General features: G+C 38.1%; 1 protein-coding gene across 2 annotated transcripts in view; it reads left to right on the forward strand.

The window, feature by feature from the left end:
* Positions 1 to 22354, forward strand: part of LOC145442606 (inositol polyphosphate-4-phosphatase type I A-like) — a 41000-nt gene that overhangs the window by 3286 nt on the left and 15360 nt on the right. Inside the window, exons 4-14 of one of the 2 annotated variants that reach the window (XM_080320567.1) lie at positions 464 to 615; positions 4809 to 4886; positions 4971 to 5105; positions 7883 to 7976; positions 8801 to 8985; positions 9730 to 9806; positions 11088 to 11187; positions 18824 to 18920; positions 19104 to 19221; positions 20133 to 20296; positions 21430 to 21558. In XM_080320567.1, coding sequence (XP_080176693.1) covers positions 464 to 615; positions 4809 to 4886; positions 4971 to 5105; positions 7883 to 7976; positions 8801 to 8985; positions 9730 to 9806; positions 11088 to 11187; positions 18824 to 18920; positions 19104 to 19221; positions 20133 to 20296; positions 21430 to 21558 — 1329 coding nt within the window. The remainder of the gene's footprint in view (positions 1 to 463; positions 616 to 4808; positions 4887 to 4970; positions 5106 to 7882; positions 7977 to 8800; positions 8986 to 9729; positions 9807 to 11087; positions 11188 to 18823; positions 18921 to 19103; positions 19222 to 20132; positions 20297 to 21429; positions 21559 to 22354) is intronic. The other variant, XM_080320568.1, reaches the window with a different exon arrangement.

Raw genomic sequence — 22354 nt, forward strand, 5'->3', positions numbered from 1 at the left:
AAAAAATTGGGTTGACCAGGATTGAACTCAAAACTGAACAGTGTACGCAATGACTTGGACTCGGACCTGACTCGGTGGTGAATTGAAAATGACTCGACTTGACTCGAGTCAATACTATAGAAGTGAGATTGACTTGTGACTTGGTTACAACCCTGCAATTGGTAAATTATGGGGATGGTGACATGCTTTTTGTCAGTACCATTAATGAGACTCTCGGGGGCTACAAAACTTCAATCCTACAATTGAGTAAATTCTTATTGAAATAAACCTGATTTCAGCTGACACTCGTCAGGCTCAGGTGTACTACTGTTGATATCCAAAGTTCTTTTCAAATGTCTACCAGTTGCTGACGATTACCTCTGACGAGTGTCAGCCGAAAACGTTTGGATTTAGTATATTATTAACTTGTTATTGTTGAGCCTTGACAATCCTACGCTTGATACAGTCTGATTCCGTTTTACAGAGTTTGACGGGGAAAACAAAAGCACGTATTTCCTGGCTCGCGACCAGTCAGACGCGCAGGCTTGGGTGGAAGCGTTGGAGAATGCCAGTTACGCAAAACTAAAGCAGAGATACGAACTACTCATGAAGCGGCAAAGTGAATCGCGTAAAGAGGTAGGTACCTGACTTGGACAACTAGGTAATTCTAGTTCTTTAATTGTAATCTAATTTGTGAAATGTTTCTATGCTCTGATTTTTAATTCAAATCTAATTTCTGGCACATTGAAATTGTCCACCTTTTAACCCGCATTTCATGGCCATGCACATTGTTTTGGTTTCCAGAGCATTGCTCTACTTATGTCAATATCGCATTGTCTGTATTTTAGAACTTTAGATGATGTCATCTTATTATTATGTAATGTAACATACAGTAAGCGTCGTCATTGAGTCAGCTCTCATCGCAACGTTACTAGTTGTAGTGAAAGGAATCATTGGCGGCTGCATGTTGTTGCATTTATATCTCACGAACATAGCTTGTTGCATAATCCAAAATTGTGGGAACATGAGAATATCTTTGTTAACTCTCTTGTCTTGATAACCACAGTTAATCACAATTGTAATCGAACTTTTTGAGATTATTACAGAAATTAGCAGAAAGAACAGGAGTTTGAGATCTGAGCAAAATTATCAATCAAGTTTGGTTTAAATGATGTGCTTTCTGACAATCATGTATGCGTCTTCTATGGTCTGCTGCGGATTGTGTATTGAAACGATGAATTCCCTCTCTCTAAAATGTGCATAAACATATTGATTGTTGCTGTTAGGCTGCTGACTGTAAGCCATGTCTTGTTTAACTTCTTCCTGGTTGCAGTTGTACTACTTTGGGATGTAGGAAGTGATTCAAAGCATTGCCCAAGAAATATGGTGGCCGCTTCGTAGTATGATTACGTGAATAGGAAAAGAACCGTGTTGATTGGTGGAACGTACCTTTCTCTTTGCTTGTCACTCCAATCACCAAGATGATCAGGAAATACATACTGATGACTGAACAGGAAGTGAACTCTAATGCTCATGTTTACTTCCAGTTTTCCAATTGCAGAGACCAATTTTCGTACCATCGGTTTGTAGTTGGGTGCTTTGTGATCTTGAAAAAAAAAGGTTTTCTTTACTACATCCTAGAAGTAATTGCACGCAGTGAGCTCTTATCTTGATATGAAGTTGGAATCTTCCATCCGTATTCGAATCTGAGGTCCGTCAAAGATACCAGCTTCAAGCTTCTCGTTTGATATTGATACCAGGTATACCTACGGAACTTTGTTGGCTCAGCAGAAAATTTTCCATTTACAAGTCAAAAGAGATGAGATGATGTAGTTAGGACAAATTGAATAGCTTTACACTCATCATTCATCTTGGTTGAATGACTAATTGGTACAGGAGAAAATATACCGTAAACCGGGGTAACTTTGGACTTGAGGGTAACTTTGGACACTAAGCAGTAAAAGATTTAAATGGTTATTGATGGAAAAGGGTTGCCGCTGGATATCCAATTCTTTTTCATGAGGCAAGTAGCCTCCATTGAAGGTGGATTCATTTCACTACCAGATAAACTTGACCCAACATTGATAAATTAATGGCAGGCGTCAATTTCATCAAAATTGATGGTCATTAAACTTCTTAGAACAAAACATAGATAGCATGTGATTCATAGATTCAAAACTTGGCAGCAGATACCTCTCAGTAGTCTTAATCCGTGGCAAAAATCTCAGTGGGCTCACCCTTAGATCAATACAAGAAAATGTGATGTCCAAAGTTACCCCGTCAAATTTTATCAGAACGGGGTAACTTTGGACAGTGAAAAATGTGATATTTAGAGCTCTGGAAAGTGGCTGCTTCATCTGTGTCAAAGTGTATCGTCCACTATATTCCTTATGACCGGCCTGATGGCTTCTTAAAATGGAATGAGAAGGTTAATAAATTAAGAGCTTGCCAAAATATGAAAAAATGGGTAGGCAATTAGCTGAGAGATTGTAATCGGGTGTAAGCTACTTCAAAAACTTATCACATACTCCTAAAGATGCGCCTGCTGAATATGGGATATCGTAAATTACGACAAATATATTCGTTTGAGGACATAAGAAAGGGAAAGTGTATCTTTTAAAGAACAGTAATATATGGTATTTGAAATCGGCATTAAATCACGGTAACATGCTTAATGTTTGCTGTCGATTGCTGACACTGCCAGTGGGATACCCCTTATCACCATATGTTATTTATAAGTTCCAAGTGGTGAAGGCATGAGGGAAAATTGAGATAAGGGATGAATAAGGGGGCATTAGCCTTCATAAACTAGACCTACCTAACTTTTTTTTTGGGGGGGGGGATTAGGTAAAAATCATGCAATAGGCCAGACATATACTATTTTGTTTCAGTTTTAGCCACTGCTCTCATCAACTCTACCAAATAAGCCTCATTTACGAGCTTTCATAAACAATAGAGTGTGAAGGCACACAGAAAACTACATTGTCCAAAGTTACCCCACATACAGGGGTAACTTTGGACACGGATAATACACAAAAATTAGGTACTTATTTATGACCATGAAGATTTTGGATTAGGTAATTCTAAACTTTGCTCCGTGACCCCTGAAAAACACAAAACTTGCCTCCCCTACACCCTAGCATTTCTGAGATACAAAGCGGAATTGTTGAAGATTGTCCAAAGTTACCCCGGTTTACGGTATTTCTGTTGTGCAAAAGTAAGCAAAGGTCTTGCATCAGGTCATGTTAATATTGATTGAATAACTGAGGACAACATGCGGGTTCTTCATAGTCAATTAACTATCTATGCGCAGAACAAAAGTGAAAAAATCTACGATTTACTTCCTACCAAGCGACATATTTATAGGGGTTGAATACAGTAATTTAAGGGGTGTGGGTATCTTCTAAACTGGAGTCAATCTGGCAAAACTAATGTTATATTCGCAAGCAGCAACCTTGAAAAGCCCAGAAGCCACTCTTAGACGTTCTGCCAATTTTTTTTCTTCATTTTGTTGACCAGGGTAATAGTAGTATGCGTTACCTTGATTCTGCAATGCCTGCCATTGCGCATAGAAATTTGGTGCTTATTTTATTGTCATTCTATTTTTTGTTGTGGAATGGTAGCAGTGTAATGCAATTTGCGACACCCTATCCTACAAAGTGTTCTGCCATAAATAATTGAAAACTACCAATATGTAGGCTTAAGTCTGCGGGTAGCCTACATTCTTTTAATAATTGTAAAAATATAAGTACGCTGTGTCTGCCCGTCTACTCCTGACATATGATCTTCATAGAATCTAATGAATACATACTTTATGCAGTGTTTTGTATAAAATGAGATATAAAATGTGATACCGGTATAATAGGAAAAAGAATGAAATAGAAAATCAATCCAGATTAACCTAATGCAGAAAATATATATATCAGTGGTTCTCACCGCCGGTCCATGGAAACTTTTTTATCGGTTCGCCTTATTATAATTTTCTATCTCAATTCCAAAATGTAATTAAATGTATGGTTAATTTTTGTTTTTGAAGGTTCACCGGTCCACGAGGTCACAAAGGTTGAGAACCACTAATATGTATCATAAAGAATGCAATAATACATACATAAGTCACGTCGATTATTGCGTGTATGTATACGAGGAATAAATAAAGAGGGTGCAAATGTATATGAGGAATTGGCACAGTATTTACTCAATGAATGGTAATTAGTAGGGCAATTTTTGCAACTTTTTTACAGCTTCTGGCAGCTTCCTAAATGCTCAGAAGTTATGTAGTATGGTGTTTTAAGCTGTTTGAAGGAATCTTATGTTGCAACTTTTTGCAACTTTTCTCCATTTTTTCATGCAACTTTTTACAGCTTTTTCGATTTTTCCTGGAACTTTTTGCAACTTTTTTCGATTTTTCATGAAATTTTTTCCAACTTTTTTCGATTTTTCATGCAACCAACTTTTTAGTGAAAGTATTTGGCGCTATATGTAAATAGATCACTTGATTATTTCACAGTCGTTTAAATTTTAGGTCCTTTCTGAATTGACGTACATTCAGGCTAGACCGTCGAAAATTATATTTTCACTGGGTCGATTTTTTCAGGCTACTGAGTTTAGTTTTGCTACGGTGTCTTGAATACAATCGAGCATCTCATACCCTAATAATCTCGAGGAACTTGTCCAAAAATGCAAATGTTTAGCGAAACTTATGTGAAAAATAAATGCAACTATTTACTGCAAATTTTGTGAAAAATATATGCCACTTTTCACAGATTTGATTGCAACAAAAACTGGCCCTAGTAATTCGAGAAGGAAATCCCGTCCGCCTTGTTTTCCAGGGAGATACCGTGACTGAGAACAACGCCCCGTCGCACGCCACGTTAGAGTTGCCCCTTCGTGAAACCAGATCTGCCAACGTGAGTTTTGTAACTGTTCCTCATCCCTTGTCGTGTGTGGCCTTATTCACTTCATGAACGCACGAACACATGCTCATGTTGAAGAGCTCGCCAATGCTGCCTCGTAGGAAACAGCAGCCCGCGGAACTCAACGTTGCGCTTACCGACGCGGAGGACGACAGGAGAGTGACCAAAAAGAAAACTAAAAAGAGACATAAGTCGAGATGCGTGTTGAGTTCTGTAAGCTGCGAATGAATGTGCATGTGCGGACAATGTTGAGTTTTGATAACGATAATTTCCTGTTTGCTTTCGCGTTGTTTTGCTGATGATAAAATCCCGTGGGTTTTGTTATGTCTAGTATTCAGAGGTGGTCAGTAACGAATGAAGTTTTGAATTTATCATAAAAAAATGAAAAATAAATTTTAAAAATTGTTCTGTGACTTCTGTCAACCACATAAAATTGTTAGGCTGTCAATAGAGTTGATGCATACCAAATTTGGCTCAATTCCAACCACTAGAAGCGAAGTTATTGCAGTACTGTGATCATCGGTCTAATGTGAAATGACCATAGATATCGATATACCACAAACTTTACAAACAATGGGTATAAGCTACCCTGCGTGCAAAATTCAGCAAGATGACGATTGGTAATCAAATTACATCATGTTATTGTTCTACCCGGTGCTGATGCTGGTGACTGTCACGCCCAAATTGCCCAGGTGATGACCTTTTGTTTAGTAACCACCTTCCCAAATGCTACTATATGTGGGTGAGTTGGTGTTCAAACGGAATTGACAGTAAAGACCCCGGTTTGATTCTTGGCATTTTGCGGTTCATCTGAGATTCTCCTCCCCGACGTCGCTGTGCTTACATCGTGCTTGCGGAATAGGCCAAGATGAAGCCCCGGCCAAGGACAAATTCAAAGAAGAGAATGAAAAGAGCGAATTTGCAAATATTATTTGTATAAGGTTATCATTCAGTGATAATTTTACTGCTTCTATATGGTTAGTAATGGTACATACAAATCTCATTTCATTTAGTATTGACAAAAAAATTTGCGACTCCGACTCATAGAAGGGTTAATTTAGCTAAACTCCGACTCCACATCCCTGGTTGCAACGCTGACTACTTTGACCACCTCTGCTCATGTTAACCGGGCCTTTTGAAGCTATCATATCAGCATTGCCGTTTTTAGTAATGTGTAGCAGATTTTCTAATGAGACTTGGTTACCTGGGGAGCAATCATTTTTTCATTTTGAATAAACTTTATGTAGCTATAAGCTAACCAATATTGCCTATTAGCGAATTATATTTTCTCGTCACAGAGCCAGTTAAATTAACCCATGGAGCATCTTACAAAGCCTGTTATGTTCTGTTTAAAAAAGATGTGAACATAACACTACACCTTTTAGAATGTCTTGATGTAATACAGCTGCATCAGATTTCGTTGTTGAATAATCCAATTTATTACCGGTATCTTTGGTCGAATGTAAGGTTTTGTATGCAAGGTTTCCAGCGCGAGTAAATTTGGAGGTACCTGCTGAAAGATATGACTTCCAGAACCATTACGTCACACCAGTGAAAGTCCATGTTTTGAAATTGATCTTTCTCCAGCGTTAATCATGCCACTGTATTTTTTCGTTCTTGAAATGTCTCATTTACTGGGAAGTCGTCATATTTTTTGTACTTTCTGCGACTTATCATTTTATAATCTCGCGGTGGGCAGCACTATATTATTTTAGTAGTATTTGTAGCAATGCAATGCTCGATCATTCTGCTTAGTCACACTTGTCTTACATCTGTATCATGCTGTATCGATGCAACAAAAATGTATTTCAACAAGTTACAAGTTTTAACGAAGATTATTTTCAATTGCATCCCCTTTTCAATATTATTTTGCACTACAGTCAGTGTCGCTGTAGCTGTTTTCAAATTTGAGACACTTTTTGGCATGGAATTTTGAAACCTAGTGAGTAGTTTTTGCAGAGATTTGTATTGAGTGGAATGAAATTGCCACAGGCCCACAGCCTGTATCATGGTCGTGGAAAAGTGTTTTGAAATCAGAACTTTTTTGTACTCTAATGCTACCATGGAGATGCTTTTAAAAGTGTTGGAAACTATTTCGCATTCTGCTTTTAAATTCGCTTTCAAAGACTCTAGAGCCAGTTATGCAGCATGATATATTTGACGTTTATGTGTACAAATGTGAAATATGTAACACATACAGTAGGGTTGTTTAAAAATGACTATTTTTTAAGCATTCCGGGGATTCACTGATTGAAATGTTAGATTGCCTAAAAACGCTGCACACCAAATTCGGCTCAATTCCAACCAGTAGAAGCCGAATATGAACTAATTGAAATTTTCGAATTTATTATAAAAAAATTTAAATGTTTTTTCTAAATTTTACTGTCAGCCCCATGGAATTGTTTGAGTTGTCTACAAAAACGATGCAAAACTAATTTGACGCAATTCCAACCAGTAGAAGCGAAGTTATCTGAGTTTTTCATTAATAATTCTGGGTTTACCCACACCCACCATCGATGCTGTTTTTGCAAATCCAAATCTTTCAACTGCAAAACTTCGCTTCTAAATTGGTATGCATCGTTCTTTTAGTGATCTTTACAATATCATGGGGTTGACTGTAAAATATGAAATTAAAAAAAAATTTTGTTGTTGGTGAATTCAAACATTTCAATTGGCTCTGCATCGGCTTCTACTGGTATTAATTGAGTCATATTTTGTATGCAGTTTTTTTTAGACAACATAACACTTCAATCAGTGAATACCTGAAATCGTAAAAAAAGATATTTTTGAACAACCCTAACATACAGGTACAGTCACACATGATGTAGGCATCATGATGTTATCTTGCTATGCAAACTTGCCTGTCTTCCTGAAAAGGATGTAATACAATGCTCAATTATTTCTTTGCATGATTATGTGTGTATTAACTTTCCGGCGAAATTATATATAAGCTCTATCTGTATCTTTCTACCACATTCTATTTTTTGCAGGACTCAACGTTACCTATTCTCGAAATCTCGTTCTCTTGTTCCGATCTGGACATTCCAAAGGCAATAGATAACAAAAGACTACTCCATATTGGAGGTGCGGATTCCTAACTGCTTTTTTATCAAATAGTTTAACCTGCTTCGTAAGTTTTGCGACGAATCTCTGTGAAATTCGGATGCTTTCTTAATTATTCGATCAAAACACTTTCGTTATCGCTAGGTACCTGAGTAGCCTACCTGATTTGACTCAAAATAGAGTGTAAAACGTCAAGTCAAGTATTGGAATGTCACTCATTATAACATCAGAAGAATAGGGATGCTGTGGAAAGTTTAAATACCTTCCTTTTCATACGGCCACAGAGAAACCAATGCCAGTTTTACACCGTATTAGATATTATTGATATTTTTGACCATACCTATTTCATTATGATCGATGACGATGCTATGGGTGTGTGGGTTGATCACGACTTCAGAGAAATGCAATTTGCAGTAATGTGAGTTGCTTTGTAATATTTTGTCTATTGGTACTGGTACTTGAAAATGCGACCAGAAACTGCTAAAAGTGAGGAAGATTAGTATATTATAAATGCAAACCATTCGATATCACTAAGCAGAGTTATAGAAAGGGGGTTTAACAAGACTTTAACTGAAAACTGAGCAGTCAACACAATGACTTGGACTCGGACTCGAGTCATAATACCATGACTCGGACTCGACCCACTGCTCAATGACTTAGACTCGGATTTGACTCGGTGGTGAATCGAAAATGACTCGAGTCAATACTATAATGTGAGATTGACTTGTGACTCGGAGCCTTGTGACTGGGATACAACCCTGGATTCGAATACTGGAATCATTGCGCCCAGCCCTTGTCATCAGAGAATTGACTTGTCAAAATTTTTTAATGCAAATTTTTTTCAGTTTGGAAATCCGTGCCTAAATTGGCATCCCAGGATTCAACGATGTGCCATGCGTTCCAAACCGATCTGGTCAGGGCCGCCACCTCTTTACAGTTCCTTAAAACGTTAAGTTTCTATCGGACGCACCTTCTCACACCGCACACGCAGTTACAGTTTCACCTATGCCAGTACAAGGAATATCGATCGGTAAGTATTCATGCAGCTGCAATGACAGAATAGTAAAATGTCTGATGCATTTCACTAGTTTTCTTGTGTGCCAAGTTTTTTTTTTATAGGAAATCAATCTCCAGAGATCATTTTTTGTATCCTTTGATATTAGATGGAATCTGTAAATGGTATAGATATATATATTGAAGAATTTGTGTTATTGCAAATCATGCCGGCTTTGATTGTTGCTGAGTATTTTCGTAATCGGTATTAAGTAACGTATCCTATATCTCATTTCCTACAACAAGCATTGACTGGCTGATATGTCCAGACCTGATCAAAAGTAGTCTGTTTTTATCTAAGAAGTTGAAGTAGAAGTAATTCTGTGAATGTCTACCCAGTTTTGAGTAGAAGTAGCAAGACATATCAACTTAAAGTTGAAGCACAAAATGAAAGCTCTGCTAAGTACTCTGGAAGTAGTTTAGAAAAGTACATTTGGCCGAGGAGTCGTATACTTTTAGCAGCTGATCCGTGTTGGCTGCTGTTGAAATTACACGATATGTCTTAGCGACTAAAGCATTTTGACTAATGTCAGTACAAATATGTAGAATCTTCAAAAATATATTCAGTTGCCGTATTCAGGGTAAAGAATCTATTGCAATGAATTCATTCGATATCAACCGGGCCAAAGTTTTTCCTAAATGATTCCTGCGAGTCATGGGAAAAACTCCCAAAATTGCCGTCTGCTGCGAAATCTTCATTTCTGCATCGTTCAAATTTCAGTATGTTTCCATCGGCGCCGCGTCATGCAACGTGAGTGACCTTTTTCACCGGACGAATCCACTTTCACTCGGCGTACAGTGAGTATCGGGCGACATGATTTGCTGACTAACGCGATAAGGAACTGACTAATGCAAAATATGCAACATTTGGAATATGAGTAAATGATATATGTGGGATGCTGTGCTGTGATTCAGCAATGTGGTGAATCGAATTCGCAGCTGGTGCAAAATTGAGTACCTGTGTGATTTCATTTTGAGTCGAGTTTAAACAGAGGTGCTCAAAGTAGACATCGTTGGTACTCGAGTAGGAGTAACAGCTTGAATTTCCACCTGACCACCTCTGAGCGAACATACTTTACAAGATAGCTTAATGGTGAGGCGTCCAGCTTCTTGATCGGTAAGTCGTGGGTTCAATTCCCGGCTGGGTCAGACCGAAGACCTGATTAGTAAGACTGGTATCCATGACTTCCCCCCTTGGCGCTCAGCATTACCGGGATAGCATGGAGGGGTAGAAGACTTAGAAATTTACAAAAACGTTGTACATGTAGAATATAACAGTCACACTGAGTGTATAATTTAGGTCGCGCCGTTGTACAACTTATCCCGACCCTAAAGGCCCCGGCCCCGATATCCAGACAAACATGAATGGTCATTTAAAAATAATAAACATAATTCCAACGTCCGCGTTTACATTTATATCTCTTGTATTCCTGATGACGAATACGCATGGCCAACGCTGCATCACGACTAAAAGGGAGCAAGAAATATGCAAGTAAAGGCCTTGCTAGCATAGTCTATGAGCCGTAATTCAATGCATAGGGCTATTATTGATACCATTGAACATAATAAAGCATTCCAATGAAAAACAAGGGTATGGATTTGAAGGTAATATTTTGGAATCATTTGACTGGTCTTGGCCGCGGACAATCGAAATGTTGGAATCCGCCCCGCGACCCAAGTTGAGTTTGACGCCCCTGCTTTACATACAATTTCTTTCATACTTTTCTACTCAATTACAAATAGTAGAAGGTAATTTCATGGTATGCGAGCTCTGCTTGAAGAGCAAAACTAATGATCACCAATCGTCGGTGACGGCCTTTGCAAGATACACTGATAAACCCGTCATAGATGCATACTCCAAATTGCATTCGGTTACCATGATATCATGATCACTGATATCACTGATACAATTCAATAGACGGTACGACCTACTACAAAATCTATAATATGAGAGAGAGAGAGAGAGTACTACAAGCGCTCAGAAAAAAAAGTAGAAGTGATTTCTTGCTAAAAAATTCCGATACAATCAGATTTTTGGGGGTATTCCATAAGCCACAATCACACTTTATTTACATTCAGGTCAAAGGACCGTGAAATTGGTCGAATCCATCTCAACGTCATCAAGGAGACATTATCGCATCAACTCACCAAGGCATCGAACGAAGCTCAACTATCCGCAGTGAGATTCACAACTTTCTATCTTTGATAGCCTATCTAAAAAACAGTGTTATCTGGAACTTGGATAATTTAATTCATATTTGTAGCACTATGGAGGCTCCGGTAAATGTAACGTTACGAACCGATTGGTTAGTTTTATATGACTTGATCAGTCACACTGGGTGGCACTGTTGAGCTATAGTGATTTGTGTGTCCAGCACTGGTATAGCCTTAGTGTGTGAGATATGTTATCTTTGAGCACGGGCTTATTGTGTACCCTTATAACCGTGTCATACTTATAAAGGATGGAGTCATTTCGGGAATAGTGAGTTGTTGAGCTTGGGGAGAATATTAAATTTTTATGGAATGGTGTCGTCATTTTGAAACGACACTCTGGTCCCACTGCATGAATTTTTAATGCTATTTTTTTAGTTTGGTGTTACGTATCTCATGCAACGCTGTCTGCCACGTGATAGTGAGAATTGCAGATGTAAATAGATTCAAACACAGGCATTGTGTTAGTGATCTAATTTTCGCTAGGTTTGATAAATTACGGGGCTGTCTGTGCGAAAATCTGCTTGCACCACTCATATTGGGTTCGAGTAGTGATGATGTAGTCATTTAATAACGGCATAACCTACGATGCTGAGTCTTATCGGTACCTGACGTACCAGCAAGCAGATGAAACACTTTACTGCTCGAAAATTCCACTTGCATTGTCGTTTCCGTGTGTCACAGAGTTACATTGAAATGTTAGTTTTACATTTCCTGATATGAGTAAAGTGTCATGGCTGTCAACTCTTGTCTGACGAAGGTAATTGTTTGTGGTGGGGTTGCGATTATTTTCTGTTCTGTTAGGTGTCAGCTGTGGGAATCTCAGTTTTTAACTTGTTTGTAATCTCATTATTAGCTCATATGTCAATGTTGTTGTATGCTACCTAATTACAGTAGGAAGGTATTCCAAGGCTGATTGGCAATCCTATATGTTAGCTTGATCAATTTATTATTGGAATTAAGATGAGATTTATGTTACTTTTCCATTGCCTTGCTCTATGTGTGAACTTGGGTCATGGATGTTTTATACCTAAAGTGGACTTGCCTAAACACTCGTCATGATAGCAATCGATTGTCACTAATGAAAGATTGCATTCCAACTTTCCGCACAGTGTTAGTATTGCCGATATTATTAAGTTGTTCTTATATGTATAAATAGATTTATTTGAGTGTGAAACTGCATTGTGAGAATATGATATTAACAGGGACTGAAGTATCGTATGCCTTCACAATACGAAGGCAGCGTAACTGATTTTATTGCGTACCGTAGTGAATATGATCGTAGTGTGTATATGTACAATGGTACAATGAACTTTCCTACACAAGAGATGAAGCGCTACTAGAGTTTCTTTTAAATTACTATTATTACAAATCATGTGATGTGTTCTAAATGTGGAATGTGCAGTTGCTGGATCATGACTTCGAGAAATGTAATTGTGCTATCATTGGATTAGCCTTTCCTGCTGTAACATATTTGAGGTCAATTGCTCTGGAACGGAACTTGAGTCAGACTTTGATCTGATTACAATTAATTCCGATCAGGCATGAATTAATTCTATGCGTCAAAAACCAGTTTCTTTTTGCGCTTTCAATGATATTGGGTGTCAATGTAACGACCTGATGATATTTTGAAGTGATTGTCAGATTGGTAGTACAGTTTTTTTCAACCAGTAGCCCAAATTTTTGCCAATTAACAGGACAGAAAATTTTGCTGACCACAGACTGCTTGGCAAGGTGAAGAGATCAATGCATTTAATCGTGGTCAATTTAATGGATTGTTGCCAAACATAAAGTGTTGTTTTCTTTCAACGTCTTGTCATGATTGTGAAGGCTGGACAGTCCTATGAAAGGTTATTTGTCCAAATACGGTTTATGTCTTTGTATGATATGGTATTGGTAATGTGTTTAGGGAGTACTGCCTGTCCATTTGTATCTGTAAAGTTGGATGTTCTGCCTGCGCAATGTTGACTGTAGAGATGTAATTTGTACTGATATTATAGCGATTTGCTACATTGTTAACATTTTGTCGCAAGGCTAGTTAGTTGACCAATGGGATTTGCTACATTCTGTTGCAAGGCTAGTTAGTTACGGATGAGCAACGAGTTATCTCTGCTTATTGTAATAGTGCCTATAGTGGGTTTAGTCTTTAGCATACAGAGAGAGCTTTGATGCCTAGCTGGCTAGCAATGTAGCAGATTAAATCTTAGCATCAAAGTGTGAATGAGAGGAATCTATTATGTGTCACTTTTTCGTGGTACTAGCTCATTTCTTTTTAACTTCGCATTGATTTAATGCTACTTATCAATATTTTTAATGGTGCCAATTTGAAATTTTGATGGGCTGTCCTTTGTAACTTTATAGTTCATTGTTATACTACGATTCTTTAGATCAGTGTTTTTCAATTGGTTTTCTGTAAAGGCTGTCAGGTGTTCTACGAGAAATTTGCTAATTTGAATATATAGTAGACCTATCTCTTGAAATGATCTAATATTTTTGTCGTAATGAGTTATAAACCTGTGCAGGGTAACCTACCCCACTTGGTAATAAAATACTCAATGTGAGTAGTTTTTTTCCACTTGCTATCTTGTACACATCCAGACAGGCCTACATATCATATTGACCAAAACTGATAGGTGTGAATTGTTTCCCATCAGTAAATACGTATGAATGTGAAAGTGATTTTTATAGCTAGCTATCCACCCTCAATAAATAAGGTCGCTGAGGTTACTAGAACTGTTTGAATAGTGTGCGAAAAAATGAGAAATGTAGCTCATTACCTGTACGTTGTATCCAATTTCCAGATATTGCAGTATTGGTTATGATGGGAGATTAATCATTAGTGAATTCCACAGGCCTTTGGTCTATGAAGAGTTGAAAATCAATATTACATGTCCGGGTTTGGCTAGTGGAGGGTTCTTAAAGCACTCTACCTTTCTGTTAGGTTTCAATCAATCGCCAATCAAGTGTGTTGAATAGGCTATGAAGTAGTTGATCAGAGAGATCAGTACAGTGTGACAGACAAATATGTTATTCCTGTAGTACAACGTTTGGTCTCCATGAATGACTTGCTACTTTATTGTTGTTAAATCAAGCATCTATTCAATTAATGTGTGGTTACAAGTTACATCTCAGCCTACTACACGGTCCATTGGGACATAATTATTCTCATAGTCCACTGTAGTATAAGGGTCACTGTACAGTACGTACAGTACAGTATGGTGCCAGTGACTGTCAGGTTGTCTTTTCTGCCGCAATATACTGGATAGCCATGGTAGGGTACATCTTTATGTTTTGTGGTTCAGATTGGAAGGTCAGGTCTGATGATAACTGGTGTCTCATTCTTGATCAAATAAACAGATGGACATCTGTCTGGTTTCATAACAGATGTGTAGTGGTTGTACTTGTAATTATGAGTCAATGTATTCTTATATTTGTGACTTGTCAGCTGTTTTTCTATACCACGCAATGAGTTCTTTGAATGGGACAAGCGCAATATTGTCGTGAATCATTTACAGGTAGCAGTTACTTAGATGCACAGTCAGTTCGTTATGGCGTAGATTTGATTTGTGAAACATAATTTTAAGCGATTTTGTCAGTATGAGAGCTAAGAGATGGCTCAACGACTTATCTGCTTCATTACGAGATTCCAATCGATCTAGAAGACAACAGCAACAGCGAGTAAGTTGGTTTGTTATGCGACAATGCAGAAATATTTTATGACTTTATGTTACATATGTGTATGTGTATAGTGTATGTTGACCACCTTAGCTCAATTCTTACACCTTTGGTCCCAGGTTTGATTCCCACTGGCTGCCCATCCAGAGAACTTGGGCCATTTTTCATGTAGGCCACAGTTCCATGGAGGATGTAGGCTATGTAATTTTCAGGAACGGTAAATTTAATGATCTTTCGATGTATTTTGTAGCAACTTAATGGTTGATATCAAACATGACATCTAAACTGGTCAAATCTTTTCAAATTTCATGTTGCAAACATGTTATGTCTTATGGTACAGTTATTGTTTCTTGTCCATGAATCAATGCTGTAGGTCTTATTGAGACCAGATAAGACTGGGTTTCCTAACTCCCTGTCAACAGAGTAATCTTCCATCTTAAAATCTCCTTTTGGATTTGTCAAAATATCTCCCTAGTCATGATCTATATAGATATGTGCTGAAAACATAGTGGAACCAAAGCATAAAGTATGGGTTTGCAGGAGTGATGTGAGTGCACTGGGTTTGGAGGAGTGCAGAGAGTCTCTGTACTCTTACATTTTGAAATTTTACAATCAAAGTTATATTTGCGATATCAATGCTTTCTCAGAAATATAAAACCCACGTTTATTTTTCATCCCATAGTCCAACCAGTTCATAAATGGTTATAGCCTACTGATTTACGGGCCCGTGTTGAGTTCATACAAGTTGAAATCTAACAGGTCAATTACAGGTAAAGGAGATAGCAGATATGCACTTCTTTGATGATGAATTTACCCATCGATCTTGGATCTAGAAAGGATAACATCATTATATCCGGTCAAATCCTACCGTGATTATATTATTATATCCTACTCTCTGTGACTACTGCACTAGGCACATGCATATGGTATTGAAGATTTCTAATCGTACATAATATGATTGTATCTTAAATTTTGCCAGCAACATACCATACCGAGATTGACGTCTCTTTGAATTAATCCTCTTTCTCCAATTGATTAAGACTGACTTGGGAAGGGCAAGTGCACTGTGTGCAGTGTGTAGTGAAGCATATAAATAATATTTGTGACATCAATTTCAAATTGTATACCTAAAAGTAGTTCACATTCGTTCATGTCAAGATATGAGTATTTTCTATTGTGAGTCGCGTCACGTAGCAACTGATGTAAGACATACACTGGACTTGTAGTGTAAGCTTAGTATATGTTTGAAACGTAACACGCTAGTTCAGTTTCGTCAAGGAAGTGACTTATTCTATAAGATTTGTTCTGATTTGCGTGTGTATACAATTTGATTGTAGTGTGATATGTGTTACCGTATTATAGTTTGAATGGGAAAGCAAGAAATGAATGAGCGGCCAGGGGGAAACCACTGAATGTCATCCAGCTTTTCATAAATATCTTGTGCGGTGTTTTTATTTCTTTGATTGCATTTTTCCATTCATAATGACTCCTTGACTGCCCTCAGAGTTTTGTGGGTGCTCTATGTCATTTAGGGCAGGGTAAGCTATATGAAATTAGAGGAAGGGAGCTAGATAAATTTATGATCATCCACCCAAAATATATTGTAATCAAACCGCAACAAAGTTACCCTAATACAAAAATAAAACACAGATACAGTAGCCTATTCGGTACGGTAGCCTACCTATCAGATAGGAATGATCGGTGCAACCTTTGAGGTAACCTAGTCTAATCATACCCTCGTTAAACCAGTAGCCTACAATGTTTCTGCATGAACTGGTTGTAAAAATATTACTTGAAAATATAAATGCCGTAATAGTAATTCTAGTCTAATATGGCGGCACACTTCAAATGATGGGTCCTGATTAGTCACTAGCCCTAATGTCCTAGTTGGGTTACTATTGGGTGGGGATTTTGTATTGTGATTGTGACAGTTACGAACTTTTAGCCGACATAAATGATCACCAAACACATAAGGCAAACTCTGAAAAATATTTGCATAGGCTATAACTTTGGCACTTTAAAGCAACATAGATCATCTACGTTTGAAATTGGATGTTGCCTACCTAGTAAGGGAACAATCTATTAGGTAGTAAAAGCAACTGTATCACACGATTTTTTCAAGTAAGGTAGATATTCTAATTTTGAAAAATACATGTAATATCAACTTCATTTATTCAAAATAAAAATGTGGCAGAGTAAAGAAAACTCAAATTTCCGCCCCAAAAGGCATTCTTCCCGAAGTGCATTTAAAATCCCGAGACAAACGTTAAACCACGCAGCACACCTCGATGAGCATTATTATGCATCGATTAAATGTAGATTATCTCTAAATATCCATAAATACAATCACAGATGGAGGACTCGAAGGGATCAATACCAATGTCTTGATCCGGTGCATAATAGCTGGATATTAATAACTAAAGATTACCGTTTTCTTAATGTAGCCCCACTACAATGCCATTACAAGTCACCTTTTTCTCTAGCGTAACTATTCTCTATCAACGGGTATAAAATGTCATGGAGACGGTTGCCTCATCAAGCTTCACAACTACATTTAGAAAATACAGTTGCTTTTTCGTGCTAGCAGGCTACTTTTAAACTGTAAGAGTGTTGTATGCCTGTTATGGACGGGTGATGCATTTTCCATTGCCTATTCTAAGGTGCCTATTCTGGATAGGGGCACCGAAACTGATCTCAGTTTGTGATTACAAATTATTTTACAGTGTCCCTTGTTATGGTGGTGATTTATTTCTTGGAATTGAAGTAGTAGTTAGTGTTCACAGCATCAAAATACACCATGGCATAAAAGTATGCTTAGCACAATAAGTTCTTTTTGAAAAACATCGCTTTGCTAGACAGTTTCTTTTGTGATGAGAGAAAATATACAAGATTCAGCTGAGCTCTAGCATGTTTGCTAGTCTCCATAGTGTTTGAGTAGAACTTTATAGACACGCCATAAAAGTAGTACTTCGGCCTCAATCTAACTTGAATTTTCATTGTTCGTAATGGCCAAATTTCAAGTAAGCAAGAGATGTATTCGTCGTGTGTTCGTCAAATTGAAATTTTGAATGAGAACAGGATATTAAAAAGACACACAGGAGTTATTGGTGTTTCATTGACTCCAATGCTTAAATTGTCACTTCCAATTTCGGGTAGCAATAAATCAAACAGATGTAATGCTCCATACAATTTACAGTTATTCGAATGGTCTATAGAATTTCAGATATTGTTTAATAAGCGTGGTAGTATTCGTAGGCGTCATCTGTGATTATATGTATACCACCCTAGATTTAATACAATTTTGGCGATGAAGCTTTACATCTCAGTTGGCTCGAGGATTTATTCATTGAAGCCCATCGTATTGTCACCTATGATGTGGATGAATGATATAAACTACATAGATTGGGCACCGATCCGCATAGGCAGGCGTAATGAATGAAATTGGTGCTAGGTCTCAACTTTTAGGATGAATTTGTGCCAATTGAGCGAACATAATGCTCTTTGATCTTAGCTATTAAAGAAATCTTCCAAGGATTGTTTTAAAAAATATACCAGTGGTAGGCTATTTGTGTGGTTTAATGTAGGCCTACTGCAAATGAAGCTTGTATCCAGCTGATTTTGTAATCTGATATTTACTGTAACCCAGTGCAGCTGTGCGTGTTAGCTATTGCTACAATGGCGACTCCATATGAGAGAAGACAGAGAATCTACGACAGTTCTTTGATTCATTTGGTTTTGCCGTGCTTTGAGGTAGCGATTGGATGTTACTTATTTTTGTATGCACCTATATTGATTTTTAGCTTCATAACAACATACGTCATGATTATTTTAGCGTTTGAAAATCTAACATGAATCTTTAGTGATATTATATAATATAGGCCTAGATTGCTCATTGTCGGGATTTATAATCAATCTTGTTATTATTTCAGGCCGTGATCGGGTCCGGGCATCCTAATGGCCGGAAACTACAATCCTCCGTTGACTCGAGTTACGGAGATATTGGACAGAATCCAAATTTAAAATCACGTGCGTATTTTCCCAGTCGTGTACAATCTCGTTTAGTTCCGTTTTCGCTATCTGTTAATGCTTGGAAATGCGCCAATCGGGAATTTTTGTTTCCAACAATGCTTGTATGTCTGATGGTGTTAATATGTTAGTTTCTGCTCAATCACTTTCCGACGCTCAAACTTTGCTTCCGATTTTTGACAGTGTATTGTCAAGCGATATCGAGAACCTACAGATTTCCGAGCACACTGAGCGAATATGTCAGCGTTCAAGAGATTATGCTGGAGACTCGTCTGTCTTTTAACATCCCGGAGTTATACATGTAAGTTGTTTCGTTGGCAGGCGAGAGTTTGACGTTTGATGTATGCCGGGAAGGGGTCTCGATTTTGAAGCAGCCTATGTTGGGAGGAGAATCATTGGTGGGCGCCTGCTTCTAAATGCAAATGGAACTGAGTGCAAGAAAGGTTTCAATGGTTGCTGTTTTGAAGGGGAAAATTGGGGTATCGAAAAATCTATTCCGAGTCGAGTATTCGAGTAGGCCTACCTTACATTATGACAGGGTTGTAACCAAGTCACAACGTTCCGAGTCACAAGTCAATCTCACTTTTATAGTTTTGACTCGAGTCGAGTCATTTTCAATTCACCACCGAGTCAAGTCCGAGTCCAAGTCAGCTAGTAGAGGGTCGAGTCAGAGTGCTTTGATTCGCGTCCGAGCTCAAGTCATTTTGTTCAGTTTTCAATTCAATCTGGTTCAACCTACATTTTTTTACTCTGCTCAAGTGATCTAGAATCGCTCGCATTCATAATATACCGGTAGTAATTTTCGTCATTCTTGACCATTTCTGCCCCTATTTTCCAAGTATCAGGACTGATTAACGAAATACCAATAATGTGTTAATTTACTATTCTTCGAAGCTACAATGAAATGTCTGTCTTGACGGTCCTAGTCTACAAGTCATATGACTTGGGTTGGAGTCGTGCACAATGACTTGGGTACAAGTCGAGTCAATATTGACTCGAGTCAGTTCGAGTCGCCAAAAAATCATGAGTCGAGTCATTATAACTCTGCTGTTGAGCAGAATTGAAAGCAGTCTAAAATCTGCTGCACTGAGGTAACTACAGAATGTAGGTACATCGTACTTGATTACTCTGAGAAGTGGAACTACTTTATTATTGACCACCTCTGGAAACAATTTCCTTCGATCATTACAAAGTGTTGTTATCGGTTTCCAGAAAGCTGCTAATCGATCAGGAGACGAGATACATAGCGACGTTAAATTCTCTGGCGTACACGAACGAGCGGCTGCAGCTCACGAAAAAGCAACACCTGGAAGCGCGACAGAAACTGCTGGAGCAGTACAACGAAGCTATCAAAGGCATTGTGCAGCACAAGCAAGGTGGGATCAGTTCGAAAGACTTGTCATTTTTGGTGATACGATTGTTGATGTATACTTGTCCTTTTCAATTCTCCACTAGTTGCTGATGATTACCCCTGATAAGTGTCAACGGAAAATATTTGGGTTTATTTCAATATGAATATAATATATTTTAAAATTGGGGATTGGTTGTTACCTCATAATATACTAAGTAGGAATAACTCTGATGTAAGACCCAGTCGATGATTGATGAAGCATTTCCCTAAGAACCGATCCCAGATTAAACATAACTCGGGCACACCCTTACTAGTTTTTATTAGTTTCTCTCGAGAAAAAAATAACTCACTTGAGAAGTAGAACTCACTGCTGCGATGTCCGCGAAGCAGAGTTGTAACCATGTGACAAGGTTCCGAGTCGCAAGTCAATCTCAATTTTCTAGTTTTCACTTGAGTCGAGTCATTTTCAATTCACCATCGAGTCAAGTCCGAGTCGTGGAGCAGACAGTTGAGTTCAAGTCATTGTATGTTCACTGTTCATTTTCAAGTTCAGGTCATGTTCAACCCACTTTTGTATTAACTCTTCTTGAGTGATATCGAATTGGGGTTACCATATGTCCCTCTTTAGGAGGATTTGTCCTCCTTTTTCAGGATATCGTAAATGTCTATTCCTTTTTTGGAAATTTATCCTCTTTTATAGCTTCGACAGCCAGGCTAATGGGCAGGCCTAACAAATAAATGACGCGAAATAAGAAATTTCCAGTACAAAGCTTGGAATTCAGCAGTTTTCTAGTCCAGTAATCCTACTTTTATGATTCGTTAAAAGTGTCCTACTTCCCTGATTCCCAAATATGGTTACCCTATTGAATGGCGTTGATCCATAACAAGCCAATTTCCTCATTCTCAACAGTTTCTGGCCGTATTTTTCCGAGTATCAATATTCAGTACTGATAGACGAAATACGAATAATGTGGTAACTTTACTGTATTGGCCGTCCGAATATCGAGTCATTCGAATCAAGTCTTTTTCGATATTGTAATATAATGACTCGAGCCAAGTCGTCTCACCAATATATCTCATCACAACACTGCCGCTAAGTGACATATACCATACCATGCGGTGCCTCTTGACCGAGTATAATCCTCTTTTTTATTTCAGCTCACTCATTCAAGACCAGTGTACAGAAAGTGGACAAGTGCGTGGAATTTGCCCCCACCAACCTACACCTTCAACGGATGAGAGTCCGTCACGCAGATTGCATCCCCGCATCTACGGCTGACGCCACTGGTAAATCGCGGTCACAGTTTTTCGTCTTATGCTCTCTGACGTGCTCTAGATCAGCGGTTCTCAACCGGGGGTCCGCGAAGCCTCTTAATTTACAAAATAGTTGATAACCTCATTTTTCTTTTTTTTTTAATTAGGAAAATCACGAGGCAGTTTCGCTCCGTTACTAGTAGAACTCACATAAACAGAATGACCGTCTGAGATAAAATGTCCTGCTGTGCGGACTAATTTTAGTTGCTAAATTACCAATAATCTACTGATACAAATATTTTGCTGTATGGAGGTGTTTTGTTGGGGATTGTGTAAAAATAAAAAGTTTGATTAGTCAACCACGGTGACTTCGAGATGTTTATAAAAATCCATTTCTTCTGTGATATACATCACCATTTTTTCATAATAACTTCAATGTGATCCGCTAGAGAAAATGACAAGGCTTGACGTTTTATGTTTAATAAAAAATAGTTTGCAATTTTAGTGCCATATTTGTTGCGATCATACCCAAATGTGACGTCGGAAGCGTTACGCTATATTATTACATTGACCACCACCCTTCTTTGTGAAAACGGATTTTCAACACGAGTTTATATCAAATCGAAGGCACGGATTTTCAAGACACGACCTCGTATTCCAAAACATTCAGCTTCAGAATTCGCTTTGAATTTATAAAAGTCTTCCCATTTGCTACATGAATAAAAGGCTATGATGTTATTCTCAAGAATGGTAAGTGGTCACTTCGTTGCTGTTTATTACTATCCTGCAGCTGATATTTGCACAAGACAGAAAACGGTCGCACGATAAA

This window comes from Botryllus schlosseri, chromosome 7, assembly GCF_051294905.1.
Source record: "Botryllus schlosseri isolate E-star chromosome 7, Bs_hap1, whole genome shotgun sequence".
Taxonomy (NCBI): Eukaryota; Metazoa; Chordata; class Ascidiacea; order Stolidobranchia; family Styelidae; genus Botryllus; species Botryllus schlosseri.